Source organism: Marmota flaviventris, chromosome 12 (assembly GCF_047511675.1).
Source record: "Marmota flaviventris isolate mMarFla1 chromosome 12, mMarFla1.hap1, whole genome shotgun sequence".
Taxonomy (NCBI): domain Eukaryota; kingdom Metazoa; phylum Chordata; class Mammalia; order Rodentia; family Sciuridae; genus Marmota; species Marmota flaviventris.
This window is the reverse complement of record NC_092509.1, coordinates 105,337,882-105,360,108: the sequence shown is the minus strand read 5'-3', so window position 1 is coordinate 105,360,108 and position 22,227 is coordinate 105,337,882. Positions and strand designations below refer to the sequence as shown.

The 22,227-nt window shown below is 41.4% G+C and overlaps 1 protein-coding gene across 3 annotated transcripts in view; it reads right to left on the bottom strand.

Moving 5' to 3' along the window:
- Positions 1-20,961, bottom strand: part of LOC139701423 (L-selectin-like) — a 40,428-nt gene extending 19,467 nt beyond the window's left edge. The window contains exons 1-8 of one of the 3 annotated variants that reach the window (XM_071600334.1): positions 20,749-20,944; positions 19,879-19,957; positions 18,664-19,047; positions 17,643-17,750; positions 11,767-11,952; positions 10,550-10,735; positions 2,275-2,460; positions 795-980 (exon numbers count right to left, since the gene is read on the bottom strand). In XM_071600334.1, coding sequence (XP_071456435.1) covers positions 795-980; positions 2,275-2,460; positions 10,550-10,735; positions 11,767-11,952; positions 17,643-17,750; positions 18,664-19,047; positions 19,879-19,957; positions 20,749-20,751 — 1,318 coding nt within the window. In that variant the 5' untranslated portion in view covers positions 20,752-20,944. Of the gene's footprint in view, positions 1-794; positions 981-1,109; positions 1,301-2,274; positions 2,461-10,549; positions 10,736-11,766; positions 11,953-17,642; positions 17,751-18,663; positions 19,048-19,878; positions 19,958-20,748 lie in introns of those variants that run through there. The other 2 variants (XM_071600333.1, XM_071600335.1) reach the window with 2 other exon arrangements.
- Between the last annotated feature and the right edge of the window lie 1,266 nt (positions 20,962-22,227).

Sequence of the window (22,227 nt, the reverse complement as noted above, 5' to 3'; positions counted from 1 at the left end):
GCTGAGCACTCACACAATGCCTCCACCCGACTCTCAAATACAGGATGCTGAGAGGCTGAAGTTCCCAAAGGTACCAAACAGGCACCTGTTGGCTTGAGGAAGATGAGGGAATGGATGCTAGCCAGGCTGCAAAGCAAATGTACCCGACAACCTGACGCTCAGAGGCCTTCTTGCCCCTCCTGCTGCCTGCCCCACTGCACTCTAGACACACAGAGGTTAGCTTCTCTAGTGACTTCTACAGACCCCAACCCAGGAGGCCCTCTGTAGCCTGTGCAGATGGCATGTGGGGCAGACCTTGTGGCCATCCTCTCATGTGCTAATTTAATGTGCCTTTGGTCCAGCAAGTGTTGCTGGCACCTGTCAGGTGGAGGAGAGAGGAAGGTGAAGAAGACAGTCCTTCTCTTGCTCAGACTTGGGAGACATCAGCTGAGGGGCAGGTGAGAAGAATCCATGATTTTGGGAATTAGGTGGCCATGGATGACCTCTGAGGAGGCATTTCAAGGGACTAACAGAGAAGAGAAGTCAGACAGCAGAGGAAAAGAACAATGGAGAAGAGCTAAGTCACCAGAGACAGCGGGTTAGATTTTAAAAGTTCAGACAGGAAGTGTTGAGAATGAAAAACAGAAATGGCTGTCACTAGAGGAGGAGACAAGGACAGCCAAGCATTGTATAGTAAGTTAATGCATACAAACTTGTATTGTACAAAATGAAGCGTCAAGTTTAGTAGATATGTCCCACCATCTGTGTGTCCATCAGCCCCATCTTCAAGTCTTCTGTGTATTGGGCGAACTTACGTTGACATATTGGATGAGGGCTGGACCAGATTCCAGAGGATCCACAAACAGTTCTCTTCTCCCCAATTAGCTCAGTTCCCTCTGAGCAGCTGAAGGTGCACGTGGAGGTAAAACTGAAGTTGGCCAGGGGGTGAGTGCAGTCCATGGACCCCAAGTCAGGTGCTGTCAGAGGCTCACACTGAATCACTTCAATGGAAAAGACAGAACAAGAGAACTCAAGGTAGTACTTCAGAGCAAAGAACTCTCCCTTGACCAAAGATTTTTAGCCAAAGCCGTCTGACCTAAGATGGGACCATCCACATGCATATAGGAGTCCTCATTTCTAGACGTTACTTCTGGTGATGCTTCCAGACTTTATCTTCTTGGAATGATGATGAGTGGTAGGTTGGGGGTGAAGCCCCAGCAGCCCTGATGAAGCAGCAGGGCACACACCTTGCCTAACAGCATCCTAGAGTATTCTCACAAATGTGCAGAATCTCTACCTTCTCTCCTGTTGTAGAGCTCACCTAGGAAGTTTTGAAAAACATCCCAACTCTACAATCCCAATTTTGTTAAATTTGGTAGATGGACTTTGATAAAGGATGTTGATATTTCTTTTAATAACTGAACTACTTAAACCAGTGTTTCAGGAGGATAAATGTAGAAAATGTCATCAGAACTTCCCATGTGCAGACAACCACCACTATTCTTCCATGTGGGGATAATCTTGGCAGTTAAAAAGGAAAAAAATATCTACGGTATTTCAAATGTGAAGAGATGAAGAGATTGCTTTGTGGGTTTATTTGTACTGGGGATTAAACTCAGGTCACTTAGCCTCTGAGCCACATTCCAAGGCCTATTTTGTATTTTTCTTAGAGACAGAGTCTAAGTGGGTTGCTTAGTGCCTCACTTTTGCTGAGGCTGGCTTTGAACTTGCCATCCTCCTGCCTCAGCCTCCCGAGCCACTGGGATCACAGGCCTGTGCCACTGTGCCCAGCTTGCTTTGTGTGTTTTGACAGCAGTGTTACTTCCCTGGTAGTTCATGTGAGAGGAAAAGAAAAAAAAATATGTTAAGACACACCAAATAAAACAAGCTAGAAAGACTTCCGACCCTGTGAAGAAAATTGGTTGGTATTGAGTAGGACACCATATAAAAAAACAAGTGTTAATAAGAGGCGAGGAACAAAACTGAACTCTTCAGCAAGACTGATTGCTTACACCATGGCAATTAGAAAAATAAAATGAAAACATAACCACATCATATTGCTGTAACCCAATTGCGCACTGATGGTTGGATTCAGAGACAAACAACCCTTATTGGGGGGTTTTCTTTTTTGATTTTAGTTAGAATGATGCCTTAGAAAAGCATTACATTACAATCTATGCCATATTAAAATATGATCCAAAAGTAAATAAAGACTTCTTACATGACTCTGCTCCATTTTCTAAAACCATAAGCACATGATGACCAATGCAAGGCCTCTAGTCTAAAGTTACTCACCTACACAGGTGGGTTCTGGAGATGACCAGTTTCCAAGTGGGCCACATCTTGTTTTGCCATCTCCAAGTAGCTTTGTTCCCTCAGAGCAGGTGAAGGTACACTGCGATCCGAAGCTGAAGGCTCCCAAAGGGTGAGTGCAGTCCATGCTGCCCAGCTCTGGGGCCTCCAAAGCCTCACACTGGACCACTTCAGTAAGGAAGAGACAGTGTTGGGAAGGGTTAAGAGGACCTGCTGCCTGGGTTTGAATCCCAGCTCAGCCAGTTGACAACCCTGTGCCTTCAAGCAAGGTCACTTAAAGTCTGAAACTTCAATTTCTTCATCTATAAAAGGTCAACAATGATAACTATATTAATCCCATGAAGTTGGTGTGGGAAGTACATGCCATTCAATTACTATAAGTCAAGGACTCAGAATACAGCATGGCTTCATAGAAGATCTAACTAAATATCAGGTAGTTTGACATCATTGGCAGTAATTGGATTTTTAAAACCAAAATTGCATTAAAGGTGACTTACCAGCTTAGTTGGGAAATAATTCTAACCTCAGCCAGAGTATTTTTGACTGTTGGGAGCAGGAGGGTCAGAGAAAGAGCTGGTCTCCAAACTGAGTCTTCGAGGCAGGAAAAAGATGAAAGTTCAGGAATCATCTTGGCCTCCATTCTGTCTTTATTCTACTTATCTCAGTTACAGAAGCTTAGCTCTTTGGATTTTGACCAACTTCTCAAAAAAGAGTATCAATTTTCCTGCTCTGATTGATAGTACAGAAGATGAAGTGAAAAGTTGGAAATCAGTGGGCTTATTTCAGGCCTTACCGTGACATTTGGACAACTATTACATTCCAACTCTTATTTCTCACTCCTTTTCAATCAAAAATGAACCATAATTCTGACCTTACTCTTGAGAATTTAATGAAGATTGGTCTTAAGAAATTAGGGAATTTTTCTATTTTCCACACTTAGTACAAGACCAAATGAAGGGAAATTGAACTTTCCAATTCAACTCAGAAAAGAAAGTGCCTGATATATTCCAGTTATATCTGAGTCCCCCATACACAACCATGAAGAAAACACTATTGATCTTGGAAAGTCAAGATGGTAGATTAGAGGAAGGCTGCCTTCCCATTACTCCATGGCTCAGGATGCAAGTACAGGAGTACTGCCCCTCAGCAAAGTAGGGGTTTAACTCCAGTTCAAAAACTGGACAGTCATAGTGTCTTAGAGACTCAGAAATTTGGATTAATTAAACAAAGAACATGAAGGAGCACATTAGAGCCAAGTCAGCTGCAGCAGTGGGCTGGTTCATGCAGAGGAGAGGGATAACAGAGAGGAACACAGGCACAGATTTGGATTGAAAAAGCCTGTAGATGAGAAAAGCAGCCTGAACTTGGCTGCTCCAGAGGCTATGCTGCAAACTGATGCTAGGAAAGTGCTCTGTGTTCCTCAACCAGCAGGCAAAGAGCTGAAGCGAGAGCCGCCTTGAGGTGGCCATGCTGCAGTTGCTGCTGCAGGACTGGGAGGTCATAGCACGCATGGCCATACTGTCCCCCAAGTGCCTACCTCATGACCTAGGTTGTGCCTAGCAGAACATGAGTGAAACAGGCCCAGAGAAGATTGTGCCCAGGGGACTTCAGGCCAGAAAAACAAAGCAGAGCCCAATTCACTTTTCCTTTGGGTCTGGCAACTCGTGTGTTTTTTGAAGCAGGTCAGAAATCCGAAAAGGAGGGTGTGAATACACTCAGGGGATAAGCCTGGGAAGGCTGTGTTTGTGGGCATATGAGAACAAAATTCTCTCTTTCTATCTCCCTTTACTTTGGTTTTCTTATTTTTTTCCTCCTCATTCTGATATGCATCACCTGCTGTATCTCTTCTGCATTCTCTCTGTTACTTTTTGGATATGTAAACTCTCTTCTACCATCCTATCACACTTCCTTTTCTCTAAATGAACTGCACTTTCCCCATCTTTTATAACTACTGCTTATATAACTCCTGCCCCCACCATTCATGTTGTTGCAATTATCATTGCTGTGGATAACACACCTGACATGTTCTGCTTTCTTTAATGCTAGATTTAGTTTGGGTTCTTAATTATTTTTGCTGTTGGTAATTGCTGACACTATCATTCCTGTTTTTTGTGGTCATTAATGTATATGTCATAGTAGAAACTGAGCATTTATTTTAATGCTATATATTGATTGCATCAGTTGTTGCTACTGTTTATTTCCCCTATTCTATGAGGTGCTGGGAGACTACAAGTTCACAGAGTGGAGACTCTGTTGCTGAACTAAAACTCAGCCAAAAGACAGCACACCTCTGCGCACAATTTAACGACATCCAAACTTTAGCTATACTTTAGTACAAAGAATAGAAAATACAAAAACACAAACTAACAACCAGACCCCAAGTAGGAATTGCTAGGAGTGGACCCTCAGGTCATACTCACAGACCCCTATCCCTACAGTAAAAACAGAAAGAATTAATGCGAAGTCTGTGGATACCACACCTATAATCCTATCCCAATCTAGATCACTCTACAACACTTTGGCAAGTGAAGGACATGCCTAAAAAATCCCAAAATTATGGGGCTTGGGATATAGCTCAGTTGATAGAATTCTTGCCTCACATGCACAAGGCCCTAGGTTCGATCCCCAACACCACACACACACACACACACACACACACACATACACCCCAAAGTAAGGGTAGAAGAGGAATTCATCCCAACAGATGCATAAAACCGAACACAGACATACAAGAAATATGTAAAAACAAGGTAACATAACACCTTATAAAGGTCATAGTCGCCAGCAACTGACCCCAAATATAATGAAATGAATGAAATATCAATTAAAGAATGATTACAAAAATGATCAATGAATTCCAAGAGAACACAGGAAAAAACTGAATGAATTAAGGAAATTAGTACAGCATAAGAATGAGAAATCCAAAAAAGAGACAGAGATATAGAAAAGGAACCAAACAGAAACCATGGAAATGAAAGACATAATAAATCAAATAAGATGTTCAACTGAAAGTCTCTCTGATAGAGTTGACCATTGTGAAGACAGAATCTCAGACTGGGAGACAAAGTGGCCAGAAATGAACATTCAGACATACTAAAGAAAGCAAAATAAGTAACTACGATCAGAATGAAAAGAACTCTGGGACAATATCGAGACCAAACTTAAGAATCACTGGAATTGAGGAGGGTTTTGAGATGCAGGCTAATAGAATGGATAACCTCTTCAGGGAAATAACAACAGAAAATTTTCCAAACCTTGAAAGTGAGATAGATATTCAGATACAGGACACATTCAGAACCCCAAATAGACAAGATCAAAAAATAACTTCTCCACAACACATTATAATTAAAATGCCTAATGTACAGAACAAGGATAGAATTTTTAAAGCCTCAAGAGAGAACCTAAGGTACATTTAGAAGCAAGCCAACCAAAATTACTTCTGATTTCTCAGCACAAACTTTAAAAGTCAGGAAGTATTGAAATGTGTTCCAAGTCCTGAAAGAAAATAAAGATCAAACAAGATTGCTATATCCATACTTCAAAATCAAGATGAAATAAGAACACTACAAGATAAATAGAAACTAAAATGATTTATGACGACTAAGCTGGCACTACAGAACCTACTTAAAGAAATACTACAAACAGAAGAAATAAAAAACAAACCCCAGAGCTCACAGATCAACAGATATCATTTGAAGAGTAGCTAAACAAATGAGAAACAGGACCAAATTAAACATTGGAAATAAACCAAAATGGCAGAAATTAATAAACATCTCTCTGCAATAACATTGAATGTAAAAGGTCTCAACTCTTCAATTGAAAGACATAGGCAGACAGAACAGATAAAAACAAGATCCTCTAAGCTATTTTCAAGAGACTCACCTTACATGCAAAGACAGCCATAGGCTGAAAGTGAAAAAATGGAAATTTATATACCATGTAAATGGAGCCTGAAAACTAACAGGAATAGCTACTCTCCTATGGTAATAAAGCAGAATTCAAGCCAAAATTAATCATAAGAGACAAATAAAGTCACTTCATACTGGTAAAGGGAACAATCCAACAAGAAAATATAACCATAATAAATATTTATGCCCCAAACATGGGTGCAACTAATTACATAAGGGAGACACTACACAAATTGAAGCCTCAGATGGACACAATACTATAATACTGGTGATTTCAACACACCTCTCTCAACATTAGATAGGTCAAAACTCAGTTAAGATTCTTTGTACTGGAATAATACAATAAATCAAATGAACTTAATAGACATTTATAGAATATTTCATCCAACCAGAGCAAATACAATTTCTTCTCAGTGGTTCATGGAACCATCTCCAAAGTAGACCATATTTTAGGCCACAAAGCAACTTTTAGTAAATACAAATAAAAATTGATATAATTTTTTACAGCTGGTCAGATCATAATGGAATGAAATTTGAAATCGACACCAAAAATCCCTACAGAAATTATATAAACACATGGAGATTGAACAATACACTCTTGAATGATGAATGAGTGATAGAAGAAATCAGGGGAGACATTTAAAAATTCTAAGATTCAAATGAGAATAGTGATACAACATACCAGAACTTTTGGTATACTATGAAGCCAGTTCTAAGAATATAGCTATGATTGCCTATTAAGAAAACTAGAAAGATCTAAAATAAATAACCTGATGATGTAATTCAAGGCCCTTTACAAATGAAGAACAAACCAATCATGAAATGAGTAGAAAAAAGAAAATAATTAAGAGTTCAAATCAATGAAATTGAAAATTTAAAAAAAAAACACACACAAAGGATCAACAAAACAAAAAGTTGGCTCTTTGAGAAGATAAAAAAGTTTGATAAACCCTTAGACAAACTAACCAAAAGAAAAAAAAATACCTAAATTAATAAAATCAGAGATGAAAAAAAAAGACATCATAGAAATCTAGTGGATTATTAGAGACTACTTTGGAAACTTATACTCCAACAAATTGTAAAACCTAGAAGAAAGGATACATTTCTAGACACATGCAATCTGTCAAAATTGAATCAAAAAGACATGGAAAATTTAAACAGACCAGTAACTGGAAGTGCAATAGCAGTAATAATATTTTTTAAAATTCCATAAAAGAAAAATCCATAATCAGATGGATTCTTCTACCAGAACTTTAAAGAAGAATTAAGGCCAATGCTCCTCAAATTATTCCATGAAATGGAAAGGAATGGGACACTTCCAAATTCATTCTATGAAACCAGTATAACATTCATACCCAAACTAGATAAGAACACTAGCTAAGGAAAGAGAATTACAAACCAATATCCTTGATTAACTTAGATGCAAAAGTCCTTATAAAATATTAGCAAATAACATTCAACAAGTTATTCAGAAGATTTTACATCATGACCAAGTTGGTTTTACCCCAGAGATGTAAGGATGGTTTAACATATGCAAATCAATAAATGTAATTCATCACATAAATAGAATTCAAGGCCAAAAAATCTTAACCATCTCAACATATACAGAGAAAGCCTTTGACAAATTTCAGCAGATTCATGATTTAAAAAAAAAAAAAAAAACACCGTTAGAAATAGAAGGAACCTCGCTCAACATCATAAAAGATATATATGAAAAACCCAAAATCAACATTATAGTAACTGGGAAAAAATGAAAGCATTCCCTTTAATATCTGGACCAAGAGACAAGGATGCCCACTATCACCACTCCGATTTATATATACTAGAAATTCTAGCCAGAGCAGTTAGGCAAGAGAAGGAAATAAGAGGGATAAAAATAGGAAAGGAAAATGTCAAACATAGCTCTTTGCAGATGATATGATCCTATACTTAGAAGATCCAAAAAGGTCCACCAAAAGACTCCTTAATAAACAAATTCTGCAAAATCAATCTACAAAAATCAATAGCTTTCCTATATACCAACAATGAATCTGCTGAGAAAGAAATCAGGAAAACAATTCCATTCACAATAAATAGACTCAAAACAATAAAATACCTAGGAATAAATCTAACCAAGGAGGCAAAAGACCTCTACAATGAAAACTATAGAAACTTGAAGGAAAAAATTGAAGACACAGAAGATGGAAAGTCCTCCTATGTTTATGGATAGGCAGGATTAACATTGCTAAATGGCCATATTACTAAAAGCGATATACAGATTCAATGCAATCCCCATAAAAATACTGATGACAGTCTTCACAGGACTTGAAAAAATTCACTTGGAAGAATAAAAGACCCAAAATAGCCAAAGCAATTCTAAACCAAAAAAAAACAAAACTGTATGGTACTGTCATAAAAATAGACACATAGTAAAGGACTATTTGCCTCATGATCTATTCCCCAATACAAATTTGCCTTTCAACAAAAAATTATAAAGCATGTCAAAGGCAAGAGAAAACGAGTCTGAAACTTAAAAGTGATTATCAGAACCAAATTCAGTTATGGTTCACATGTTTGAAGTAAAGGACTTGGAATTGAAAATAACTATAATTATTAATAAGCTATTTGACTCCAAAGGACAAGGTAGACAACATGCAACACAGGATGAATAATGCTGACAGTGATATGCCAACTATAAGAGAAAATTCACAGGAAATATTGGAAATTAAAAACACATTTAGTGAGCATAGTACACCTGACAGAAGAAACAGAAAACTTGATGATATGACAATAGAAATCACCAAACTGAAACAAATGGTGCTGGGAAACTGGTTATCCATATAAATAAGAATTAAACTACATCTTTTTCTCTCACCTTGCAAAAATATCAACTCAAAATGAATCAAAGACCTATAGGAATTAGACTAGAAACTTTACTACTCCTAGAAGAAAATGTAGAGGCAACACTCAGGCATATAGGAACAGGCAATGGCTTTCTCAGTAAAACACCCTAAAGCTCAGAAAATAATGCCAAGTCTTAATAAATGGGATTGCATCAAATTTTAAAACTTCTGCACAGCAAATGAAACAATTAAGAATGTGAAGAGAGACCCTACAGAAGGGGGAAAATCTTTGCTAGGTACTCTTTTGATTGAGTATTAATATCCAGAATAAAGAACTCATAAAACTTAACACCAGAAAAACAAATAACCCAATTATTAAATGGGTAATTGAACTAAACAGACAATTCTCAAAAGAGGAAATACAAATGATCGAGAAATTTATGACAAAATGTTCAACATCATTAGCAGTTAGGGAAACACAAATCAAAACTACACTGATATTTCAACTTATGACATCATCATCAAGAATCTTAAAACAAAACAAAAAAAGGAATCTTAAATCACAGTCATCAAGAATACAAACACAGCTGGGATGGTGGCACACACCTGTAATCCTAGTGGCTCAGGAGGCTGAGGCATGAGAATTACAAGTTTGAAGCCAACCTCAGCAACTTAGGCCCTAAGCCATTTACTGAGACCCTGTCTCAAAACAAAAAATTAAGGGATATGGCTTATTGGTTAAGTTCCCTTGGGTTCAATCCCCAGTAAATAATAATAATAATAATAATGTGGGGGAAAAGGAACACTTTTACACTGTTACTGGGATTCTAAAATAGTACAACCATTATGGAAATCAATAGGAAGCCTCTTCAAAAGACTAGACATGGAAACCACATGACCCAGCTATTCCACTGCTCAGTACTTGTCCTAATAATGTCTGCATACGATAGTGTGATACAAGCAAACCCATGTTTGCAGCAGCATAATTCGCAAAAACAAACTGTAGACCCAACTTAGGTTTCCACTTATGGATGAGTGGATAAAGAAAATATGGTGTGTGTGTGTGTGTGTATACACAATGATATTTCATAAAACATAAAGAAAAATGAAATAATGCCATTTGCTGGAAAATGGATAGAACTTCAGAACATTATGATAAATGAAATAAGCCAAACTCAGAAGGTCAAGTGCCCCATGGTCTCTCTCATATGTGGAAGCTAAGAGGAAAAGGGAAAAGAAAATGATGGGGGATCTCTTGAAAATCAAAGGGAGATCAGTAAAAGAAGGCGACAAGGTTCAGGAAGAAAGACTGGAGGGAGGGGAAAGTAAAACAACAACAACACCCACTGCTGATCTCAAGAAGTCCTCAGAACCAGGGTGGATGGATCACCAAACTCAAAACCTAGGCAACAAATGAGAAGGAGACACGTGCAGCAACTGGAACATGGAATCACAAGATTGTTCTGCATTTTCCCAGACTGTACCCCAGAACTACCATGGCCAAGCCACTAATCAGAAGTCACTGACCTTGACAGGTGGGTTCTGGAGATGACCAGTTTCCAAGTGGGCCACATCTTGTTTTACCATCTCCAAGTAGCTTTGTTCCCGCGGAGCATTTGAAGGTACACTGTGAGCCAAAGCTGAAGGTTCCCAGAGGGTGAGTGCAGTCCATGCTGCCCAGATCTGGGGCCTCCAAAGCCTCACACTGGACCACTTCAGTAAGGAAAGAGACAGTGTTGGAAAGGGTTAAGAGGACCTGCTGCAGGATCTGAATTCCAGCTCAACCACGTACTTTCAAGCAAGGTCACTTAAGCCCTGCAACGTCAGTTTAATCATTTATAAAAGGTCAAAGATGATGAGTGCATTAACCTCATAGAGCTAGTCCGGGAGCTACATATCATTCAATTTCTGTAAGTCAAGTGCTTAGAACAGAGTAATGCTCTTAAGAAGTCCTAAGTGTTGGGTTTCTTCTTCATATTGTTTTCTGTGGCATCATCTGGACAGATGATTCAAAGTCAGATTGGTAAGTGGGAACGAAGAACTTGGAAGGGAATAACTATGATGTGAGCTCAGTATTCCAGAGAGTTGGCAGTGAGAGAGGTTCAGACCAAGAGTGGCCAGGGTAATAGATGTTTTAGGAGAGAAGGAAAAGGCATTAGAATAATCCTGGTGTCCATTCCGTTCTTATTCTCCTTAATTCAGATGCAGAGGAGAGCTCTTTGGATTTTGACAACACTTTTCAGAAACTGTATCAATTCTCAGGCTTTCAGTGTTAGTCCCAGATCAAATTCAGACTTGGAAACCAATGGCTACATGTTTCATGCCCTTTCATGCCATTTGGGCAAGGATTGCACTTCTGATGTCCTTCCTTTTTGATCAAAGGTGGGCCATCCATCTGACCTTCCCCTTAAGATTCGATGAAGATTAGACTCAAATTACTAGAGTTCCTTATTTTCCAATAAAGTCCAAGACCAAATGAAGGAAAACGATCATCCAATTTAATTCAGGTGTGTAGAGAGTGACTGATATACTCCAGGAATAGTGAGAGCCCCACAGGCATGAATAAGACACAACTGATCTTAAGAAGGCTTCAATGCCAGGGCAGGTGGATAACTGAACTCAACAAGTACAGGTTAATAAAACATGTACTGCAACAGGAACACGGGACAGCAAGGCTCTTCAGGGCTTTTTCAGGCTGTAACCCAGGACTACCATGGCAAACCCTCCAGTCAGAAGTCACTCACCTTGACAGGTGGGTTCTGGAGATGACCAGTTTCCAAGTGGGCCACATCTTGTTTTACCATCTCCAAGTAGCTTTGTTCCCGCGGAGCATTTGAAGGTACACTGTGAGCCAAAGCTGAAGGTTCCCAGAGGGTGAGTGCAGTCCATGCTGCCCAGCTCTGGGGCCTCCAAAGCCTCACACTGGACCACTTCAGTAAGGAAAGAGACAGTGTTGGGAAGGGTTAAGAGGGCTTGCTGCCTGGGTTTGAAACCCAGCTCAGCCAGTTGACAACCCTGTGCCTTCAAGCAAGGTCACTGAAAGCCTGCAACCTCAGTTTCTTCATGTTTAAATGGTTAATGATGACAAATGTATTAACTTCATGGAGTTGGTAGGAGCTACATGTTATATGATAACTATAAGTCAAAACCCTAGAACAGATCCTGGCTCTTCAGAAGTCCTATCTAAATATTCACTAATCTTCACATTATATCATTGGCATTATCTGGGGAGAGAATTTAAACCCAGACCAGTTCAAATGGGAGTGAAGGCCTTGGCTGGGGAACAACTGTCACACCAGAGCCTGAATACACTGGAGTACTGGGGATCAGAAATCCAGAGCAAACAGGGATCTGCATAAGCAGACTTCTTGGAAGGGGCGTGATAAAACTCTGGGAACCCTCCTGCCCTCTGTTCTGCTGTTATTCCCTTTAGGTCCATGGCACAAGTTTAGCTCACTGACTTTTCACTACCTTCTTCACTATCGATTTTCCTGCTCTGACTGGTTGTTCAGAAGCTCAGACTCAGACTTGGAAACCACAGCCTGTACACTTCATGCCCTTTCATTCCTTCTGACCTCGTCCTGAGACTTCAGTGAAGATTGGTCTCAAGCTACGAGGAGAATTTTTCTATATTCCACATTCAGTACAAGTCCAAACTAAGGAAAAGTAAATCATTCAATCTGATCAGGTGCACAAGAAAGTGCCAGGGGAAATGGATAACTGGAGATGACCTCAAGAAATGTGGGGGCGATGAGAATGAAATACATGGAGCAACACAGAGTAGCATGGACACAGGTAGCAGGATTCCTGCGTTTCTCATGAACCAGGACTACCATGGCAAAGCCTCAGTCAGAAGTCACTGACCTTGACAGGTGGGTTCTGGAGATGACCAGTTTCCAAGTGGGCCACATCTTGTTTTACCATCCCCAAGTAGCTTTGTTCCCTCGGAGCATTTGAAGGTACACTGTGAGCCGAAGCCAAAGACTCTCAAAGGGTGAGTGCAGACCATGCTGCCCAGCTCTGGGGCCTCCAAAGCCACACACTGGACCACTTCAGTAAGGAAAGAGACAGTGTTGGGAAGAGTTAAGAGGGCCTGGTGCTGAGATTTGAATCCCAGCACGGCCAGGTAATAACCATGTCCTCAGGCAAGGTTGCTTAAGCCCTGCAACTTCAGTGTCTTCAAATACAAAAGGACAAAGATGATGACTGTATTAATCCCTGGTGGGAGAGCTGCATGCCACTGAATTACTGCATGAAACTCCTAGAACACACATGGCTTGCCCTAACTAGATGTTAGCTGTTCTTCACATTGGCACTATTGGCATTATCTGGAGAGAGAACCTAAACCTGATGGGTATAAGTGGGAAGACCAGCGTAGCTGGGAGTAACTATTAGATTTCTGCCCCTGAGTACTTTAGTGTGTTGGGATTTGGAATTTCTGAGAAAGAGCATACCTCCATATTCTGTTCTCTTGGAAGGGGAGAACATAAAGTTTAGAAATCATTCTGGCCTCGAGCCTGCATTATTCTCCTAAGCTAAGAGGAAATTCAGTTCTTTGAGTTTTTTTACAATCCTCCTCAGAAAATGTGTCTATATCTATGCTCTGATTGTTAGCACAGAAGACCAAAAGAAGACTTGGAAATCAAAAGCTACATATTTGGAATGTTCTATGCCATTCCGGCAAGAATTACAACATATTGTCTTATTCCTTATGAATCAAATACAAGCTTTCATTTGGATATTGCTCTTCAAATTTCAATGAAGAATAGTTAAAGGAATTAGGAGAATTTTTCTATATTCTACAAGAGTACAAGTCCAAATGAAGGAAAATTGTTACCTGATTCAGTTCAGGTGCACAAGAAAAGTGCCTGATTGCAGGCAGAGCCTGAGTGCAGCAGCTGCAGTCACAGATATGGCACCAGTAGACCCCATGAGGCTCCCAGTGCTGGGCCAGATGGGTAACTACGGAAAGGGACTCAAGTGTGTGGGAGAAGGGAAAAGGAACACGAGGAGCAATGGAAACAGAACAGCAAGGCTCTTTGGGCTTTTTCAGACTGTAAACCCAGAACTACCATGGCAAAGCCACTAATCAGAAGTCACTGACCTTGACAGGTGGGTTCTGGAGATGACCAGTTTCCAAGTGGGCCACATCTTGTTTTACCATCTCCAAGTAGCTTTGTTCCCTCGGAGCATTTGAAGGTACACTGTGAGCCGAAGCTAAAGGTTCCCAGAGGGTGAGTGCAGTCCATGCTGCCCAGATCTGGGGCCTCCAAAGCCTCACACTGGACCACTTCAGTAAGGAAAGAGACAGGGTTGAGAAGGGTTAAGAGGGCCTGCTGCCTGGGTTTGAATCCCAGCTCAGCCAGTTGACAACCCTGTGTCTTCAAGCAAGATCACTGAAAACCTGCAACCTCAGTTTCTTCATGTTTAAATGGTTAATGATGATAAGTGTATTAACTTCATGGAGTTGGTAGGAGCTACATGTTATTTGATAACTATAAGTCAAAACCCTGGAACAGATCCTGGCTCTTCAGAAGTCCTACCTAAATATTCACTAATCTTCACATTGTATCATTGGCATTATCTGGGGAGAGAATTTAAACCCAGACCAGTTCGAGTGGGAGTGAAGGCCTTGGCTGGGGAACAACTGTCACACCAGAGCCTGAATACACTGGAGTATTGGGGGTCAGAAATCCAGAGCAAACAGGGATCTGCATAAGCAGACTTCTTGGAAGGGGCGTGGTAAAACTCCGGGAACCCTCCTGCCCTCTGTTCTGTTGTTGTAGGTCCACTGCAGAAGTTTAGCTCACTGACTTCTGACTACCTTTTCCAGAAACAGAAGCTCAGACTCAGACTTGGAAACCACAACCTGTACATTTCATGCCCTTTCAGGGCCCGTGAAAAATGTGGTGTGTCTCATGTCTTATTCCTTATGATCAACGTAGAGCCCTCCTTCTGACCTCCTCCTGAGATTTCAGTGAAAATTGGTTTCCAGCAATGAGGAGGATTTTTCTGTTTTCCACATTCAGTACAAGTCTGAATCAAAGGAAATTAAATGGTCCAATTCAATTCAGGTGCACACAAAAATGCCTAATGTATTCCAGGCACAACCTGACTCCCAGAGATGCAACCAGGAATAAGGCAGTTGTTGATCTTAAAGAAGCTTTCAGTGTGACTCTCAACGAGCATGGGAACAATGAGAATAAATACATGGAGAAGATGGAGCACAGATGAGCAAGACTCTTCTGCACTTTCTCAGACTGTAAACCCAGGGCTATCATGATATAGTATTTAGTTGGAAGTTACTCACCTTGACAGGTTGGTTCCGTAGAGGACCAGTTTCCAGATGGCCCACAACTTATTTTATCAAGACCAAATAAGCTTGTTCCCTCAAAACATGCAAAGTCACACTGTGAGCTGAAGCTGAAGTCTCCCAAAGGGTGATTACAGATCATGGTACCCATCACTGGAGCCTCCAATGCTTCACACTGGACCACTTCAATAAGGAAAGATACAGTGTTGGGAAGGGTTAAGAGCCTAGTGTCTGGACGTGAATCCAAGGTCTCCACTTGATAACCATGTGCCTAGTTTGCTATCCAAGAAAATATTTCTGGAAGGAATGATTCCTGGACCATGTTTTGAAGATGAACAATAGTGTCAGCCACATGTTAAACATGATAACGAACCCTTGAGAAAACTCAATGATAAAAAACACACTTGGCAAATGGAAAAACACAAGTATTTTGATGTTACTTGAAGGAAAGAGGTGACAGGGAATGATGTCTGATGTGATTAGGAAGAAATATAGGAACTCAGATTAAATACTCTTCACTTTTTTTGTTAATATAATGAGGACCAAGATCAAGTTTATGTTAGGTCTTGAGGGGCTTTGATTTCATCTGTAGGACAAGTGTTAAGCACAAATATTAGGGTGGATGGTCACACATGTAGGCTATATTTAATTATTTTTTAATTGTCAGCAGGCATGAGCAATATATTTGAGGGAAGCAAATTTAAAGGTATGGATCACATCTAGAAGAATATGTCAATCATTTAGAAGAAAGACAATGTGGGCAGTGACAGAGTTGACAACAGGACACAAACTGGAGAAAATCATAATTTCTGAATATTGATAATGGATTACCTTGCATACATGTTGGGGGGAGGTGAGACTGTCACAGCAGTGCCTATGAGCATGGTAGCTCTACAGGCAGATAAAGAGTGCATAAAGGAAAGATGGCTGGGACAATTGACTTGATATTCTTTTGGATATCCCCAAGGAAATCCTTCACATATTTGGAGTTGAGGGATCAAGACAGATTTTTCAGTCCAAAGAGAAATCTGTGGATCCACAAAAGTAAGAAAGTTTGACAGGACATAAAAAGTCATAGGAAAAGATGGAAGTTGATGTTAATAGTGTTAAAGAGCTGGGATTCCTGCCTATGTAGGAACCCAGACGAGTGATGTTATGTTGAAACAGAAACAGAAAAGAAAGGCATGATGGAAAGCAAGACAAAAAACAAACCTAAATGTTTGAAAGGAGAGGAATGGGAATACACTTATATAAGGTTTAAAAAATAAAGTTCCAGAATAGGAGTAAAATTTTAGGTAGCAGTCTTGGCTCAGAGATTAAGAAAAATGAGTTGGATCTATTCCAGTCAGTTGACATTGGAATCCACTTTGGCTTTAAGTCATATTCTTTACAAATATTGCTTTTGTCAATAATTTTCTATTCTATACATCAGACACTTAAAACTTATTCTGAAACTACCAACATCAGTCAAAGTATCGCGTGTCTCCTTCAGTAGTGGGTGACAGGGTCAAGGCCTGGCTTTAACCTGTGTGTTCCCTCCTGTCCATTTCCACCTCCTTGCTTCTGAGTGACTCACAAAGCCCAGGAAGAGCCTCTCCATCGCCCACCATGTGCTTCCGGGTTAACTGCCCACTTACCGAGGAAGACGCTAAGGAGCCTCTCACTGCAGATAAGGCTGGGCTCCTTCACCAGCAGTGCCAGGCCCTGGGCTCACTGCAGCTTGTCTCCCTCACACTCAATTGTGAACAGATAAGATTTCCCTTAACTAACCAAAAATCCTTTACGGGAAGGTTTTATGACAGATCTTCCATTGTGTTCTCCTGAAATACTTAGCCCAAGTGAACATGGAGAATTTGCTGTTACACGTCTCTGACATAAGCTATGTATCATCATGGACTTTTCTCCTGGCTTTCCCTGTCATCACTTTATAAAAAAGTGAGATTACCTTCTGGGTAACTCTCTCTCCTAAGGGTGAACTGTACAGTTTCTTTCAGACTAAAGAACTCTAATTAATTCATTAAGCTCATCAGTTTGTGAGCTCCCTGACAGCAGGAATCCATCTCCCCTGACTCCTTACATTAGCGCTCAATACACACCTGTTTCTTGTAGAAATCAGAAACACCTGTGAAGTGAATTGAACCTTACACTGACATGTGGAATCTTTGCATAAAGATGACACCTTGCAAAACTATAACTTCTGATCACAACTTCCCATTTCTCAGGATGGCTAGTATCATTTGGTCCCAATCAGCTTCCATCATAAGCTACAGTGAGTCTTGTTACTTGCAAAGGAGTGAAGGGGCTTACCAAACTGACACTGGGGCCCATAGTGTCCAGCATCACAGTCACAGGTGTAATTGTTGATGGTTTCCACACATTCTCCGTGGCCACTGCATGACCCGGGGGTGCAAGAAGCTTTAAGAGGGTCAGAGAAACAGTGTCTCAATTGATTGCCTTTTAGGATTAATAGATATTTCTTTTGTCATAGGTAACTGTTTATCTGCACTATTTTCATAAGCAGGAAAGGTTTATTTATATGTTCAAAGCACTTTTGCATAAAAATCACATGCTAAAATTTCAGTTTATAAAATATGCTAGGCATACATCCCAGGACACGTGTGTGCTTTTAAAGTCAACTTGCCGAGAGTAACATGCTGACAGCTGGGGAGATGTTGCTTACGCTGCTCACACTGAAACTCTTGAAATGGCTTGCTTTCAGTGCAGTGATGGGTAAATGAAGGCTGGGCCTCACTCACCTCTGCACTGTGCTTGGAGTCCTTCCTTATGGGAAGCACTAAGATAAAAAGTCCAAATTTCTAAAGGAGCAGAGAGTCCAGTTTACGAGGAACCAAATGAACTGTTTCACTGTTAAAATCCGGCTTGGAAAAATCCTGGCTGGGCTGGAACTGTTGTGACAGCCACCCAACAAGCCTGTGCAGTGTTGTGCCAGGAGGTCACGGAGGCAGCTTTCAGCCCAGGCTCCTGCTCTACAAGGAGGACACGGGCCAGGTGGGCCCCAGCTCTCAGCCAGCCCTGCTCTTGGTGTCCACTTCCTGCCCTCCATCAGGGGCCCTGGCTGTCTAACTCCTCCTCCCTGCCTCCCATGTAATGTACCTAGCACCTGGATGGGACAGGAATTAGGGGTATGGGTGTGGGGTGTAGGAACCGGCTTCACACACCAGAAATGCTCAGCAGTGACCTGATCCATGCCCAGTTGGGGGACAGGAAGCAGATGAGAGTGAGCTAGCTCCTGCCCCCCTCCCTAGCACTCCCATGGGGTAGGTCTGATTATTCTAGCTCAGGTCTTCCTCGTGGCCTGGTCTCCCACCTGTGTAGCAGAGGGCTGCCTTTGGTCTGTGGCAGGCTTCATCGTTCCACTTGCCTCCATATCTCATCCTCTTGATGTAGATCTCCACGCAGTCTTCCTTGGGCCTATTGTTGGGCTCCCCAGGTCCCCAGTTCTCTGCTTCTTTTGTGAGAGGCTTGTTGGTTCCCACCCATGTCCATATGTTTCCTATCTTCCGGATTCCTATCCAGTAGTAAAAACGGTTGAAGGGCACTGTCTTCTCCAGGTACTCAATTTCTCTCTTATTTTGTATGGCAACTAAATCCGTGTACCTTTCTTTGCAGAACTTTCTAGCACTTTCCCAGTTCATGGGTTGTTCAGAATAGTGGTAGGTCCAACAGTCAGTTCCGTGTTGTGCCAGGAATTCTGAAAGACAGAGCAGGAAGCATATCTACTCAAGTGTTTCAGCTGAGAAGAGCCCAGCTCTCGTCTCCAGGCTGAGCTGCCACTCAGAGAGGAGGAGCTGAGGGCCCAGGAGGGTAAGTGACCGCTCAGTATCAAGCCCTAGTTGTTAGCAGATGGGAAGCAGAACCCAGACCTCTGCTTGAACATGGAATATCTTCCTCATGGCATTGTTTTTTATGGACACAATGGCTTTCTAGGTCTATTTTTAAAAAAAAAAAATTTTTTCTCAAAATTCCTTTATGAGAAATTTAACTAACATATTTTAAAAATTCAAATTTCATTTTCTTATTGATTGTCAATCATTTAAAACAAATTGAAGTATGATATCATAAAACTCCAATACATATAGTCTACTATTTTATCCTGGGATAATTTCCTAAAGGCCGACATGGGGAAAGGTCCCAGCTGTGGCTGGAGCATCTTGAGACTCACAGAAAACTTCCAACATCACTGAGAGGAGGACCAAAAAGGTGACCAAGTCCCTGCCCTGAAGGAGTTCACACTGGAACTGCAGAAATTGCTTTATTTGCTAACATTATTCATTCTCAATTGAAGGCTTTTGTGGGATTGTCGGGATTTGGAGTCTGCAGCACAGGCTGTGGCAGGCAAGATTGGGGTTGGGGGTTCTTGGGGAGGTACCAAGGGCTTGAGGAAGAAGAGAGAGGTCACAGAGGGATGGAATTGGTAGAGGTCCACCTAATAATTTTCCCTGCATCTATGCACACTCAGTGGATGTTTGAGAAAATGAACATAAATTAAAAGGCTTAGCAATGTGTGGCTGTCACAACATACCCCAGCAGAGCACTGTCCAGATCCACAACTGGGTGATCCACAAGCCCCTCTGTGCACTCTGACATTTCCTTGGAAATATCTGCAATAAAATACAGGACAATTTAGATTGGAGACAGGTTTAAAGCACCTGGGAGGGGTGGGGTACCTGCAACTTTCTGAAAGTTCCAGATAAAACACACAAATGCACAAACCCTGTCCCCCATCAGAGGTTTCCCAGACAAGGGAGAAAAGGTCACATCACATCAACCCAAACCTCCTGCAGTTTTGTTCCATTTTGATTTCATGTTTCAGTCTCAAATTGCTGATCATCATTGCTCTGATGCTTTTCTATATCCCAGTAAATTCGTGCCTGCTTGTCTATGGAGCTTTCAGGTCAAATTACTGAATATTTGTATATTTGTTAAGTCTTCCTTGGAGCTTAATGACCTTTGGTGTTTAGATCGACTGCTGTCTTCTCACACTTGATCATGATCAGTCAATGCTTCAAATACCTAAGAGAATTACATAACCAGACTCCAGAGAAGCAAAGCAGTTCATTTTCTTTTCTAAAGAAGAAATAAATTTTTGAGAACTGAATGACAGCATCCCAGGTTCTCTGCAGCCCTGAGGGCCATGTTTTCTGCAGAGGACACCTCTCTGGCAGCACCATGTTTCACTGCCCAAGCACCACTTCCCTCTCACCAGAGATTCGAAGGGGAGGACGTCGGCCACCTGACACCCTAGGATCACATTCTGAGACTGAGAGCATTTTTGGTTTCTGCATGTTAAAAACCAAAAATGAAATGGCTTCTTTCTTGTCCCATGCCACCTGCCCCTCCAGCCCCAGGAGAGTTTCTCTGCGTGTCTGGAATCTCTGGGCCAAAGGCTCACCATGGCTTTGCTGGCTCCTTCTCTGGCTCCACAGCCTTCAGCCTCTGCACGCAGTGCCTGGGCTCTCTGGGTCCTTGTGGAGGGGGCCTGCTTGCTCCAGGGGAGGGCTCTGAGTGTCACCAGCAGGGCTCTCTCCACCCAGTCTCACATCCTCCTCCCTCCTCCCTCCCCTTCCTCCTCTTCTTCTCTCACCTCTTCCCCCACCCCTTTCCTTAGCTGGCCTCTGCCCCTCTCCCTGGGAACAGTGAGGTGTTGTGGTTGGATTCTCCTTCCTCTCCCACTTCCATCTTCCTCCCTCTGTCCCTTGTCCTGTGCTTCCTTCCTTCCCTTCTGCTGCCCCCCTTTATTGTTCTCATGCTGTTGTCTTCTTCCTCCTCCTTCTCCTCCTCTTCCTCCTCCTCCTCCTCTTCCTCCTCCTCCTCTCCCTCCTCCTCTTCCTCCTCCTCCTCTCCCTCCTCCTCCTCCTCTTCCTCCTCCTCCTCCTCTTCCTCCTCCTTCTTCCTCCTCCTCCTCCTCCTCCTCTTCCTCCTCCTCCTCCTCCTCCCTCCTCTCTCTCCTTATTAATGCTGACTACCTGTTGTAGGTGGCCCTGGTAATACCACAGTTCAAAACTTCTATTTCAGACCATTTTTTAAATTTACATATGACAGCAGAGTGCATTACAATTCATATTACACATATAGAGCACAGTTGTTCACATTTCTGGTTGTACATAAAGTATATTCACACCAATTCATGTCTTCATACATGTGCTTTGGATAATGATATCCATCTCATTCCACCATCATTTCTAACCCCATGCCTTCTTCGTTCCTCTCCCACCCCTCTGCCCTATCTAGAGTTTGTCTATTCCTCTCTTGTTCAGACTCCCTACCCCACTATGAATCAGCCCCTTTATAGCAGAGAGAACATTTGGCATTGGTTTTGAGGGATTGGCTAACTTCACTTTATTTCAAACTTATTATTTAAATTTGATAATTTATATAATAAATGAATAAATGTATTAATTTATTTGTTCATTTGTTTGTTTGTTTCAAACAAATATAAGGTGTCTGTCACACTTCAATAAGAGCTACCTGGCTCACTTGACAAAATCCAGTTCCTTCTCCTCCTTTCCTTGCTCGCCTCCTAGTGGAGAAGCTTGTGAATGGCACCCCCTGAAGTGAATCCCTGAAGTCCAGGGGTTTAGGCTTTCTGCCCTGGGAAGGTTTGGGGGTCCACACATTTCTGAACTATAAAATGCATTTTATTTGTTGGATTTTATGAAGTATAAAACTTATTTCACTTCTGAACTAGAAAGTGTATTTTGTTTGATTTTATTATTTGTTTGTTATTCTATTTGGTAGACATTTCTATTTTTTTAAAGCCATACACAAATGCAAACTTCTCGAAAGCCAATTTGTGTCTTCTGGCACCCAGACAAGTTGGTTCAAGCCTCAGAGTTGCATAAATTCCCAGAGATTTCCTTCAATTCAGGTC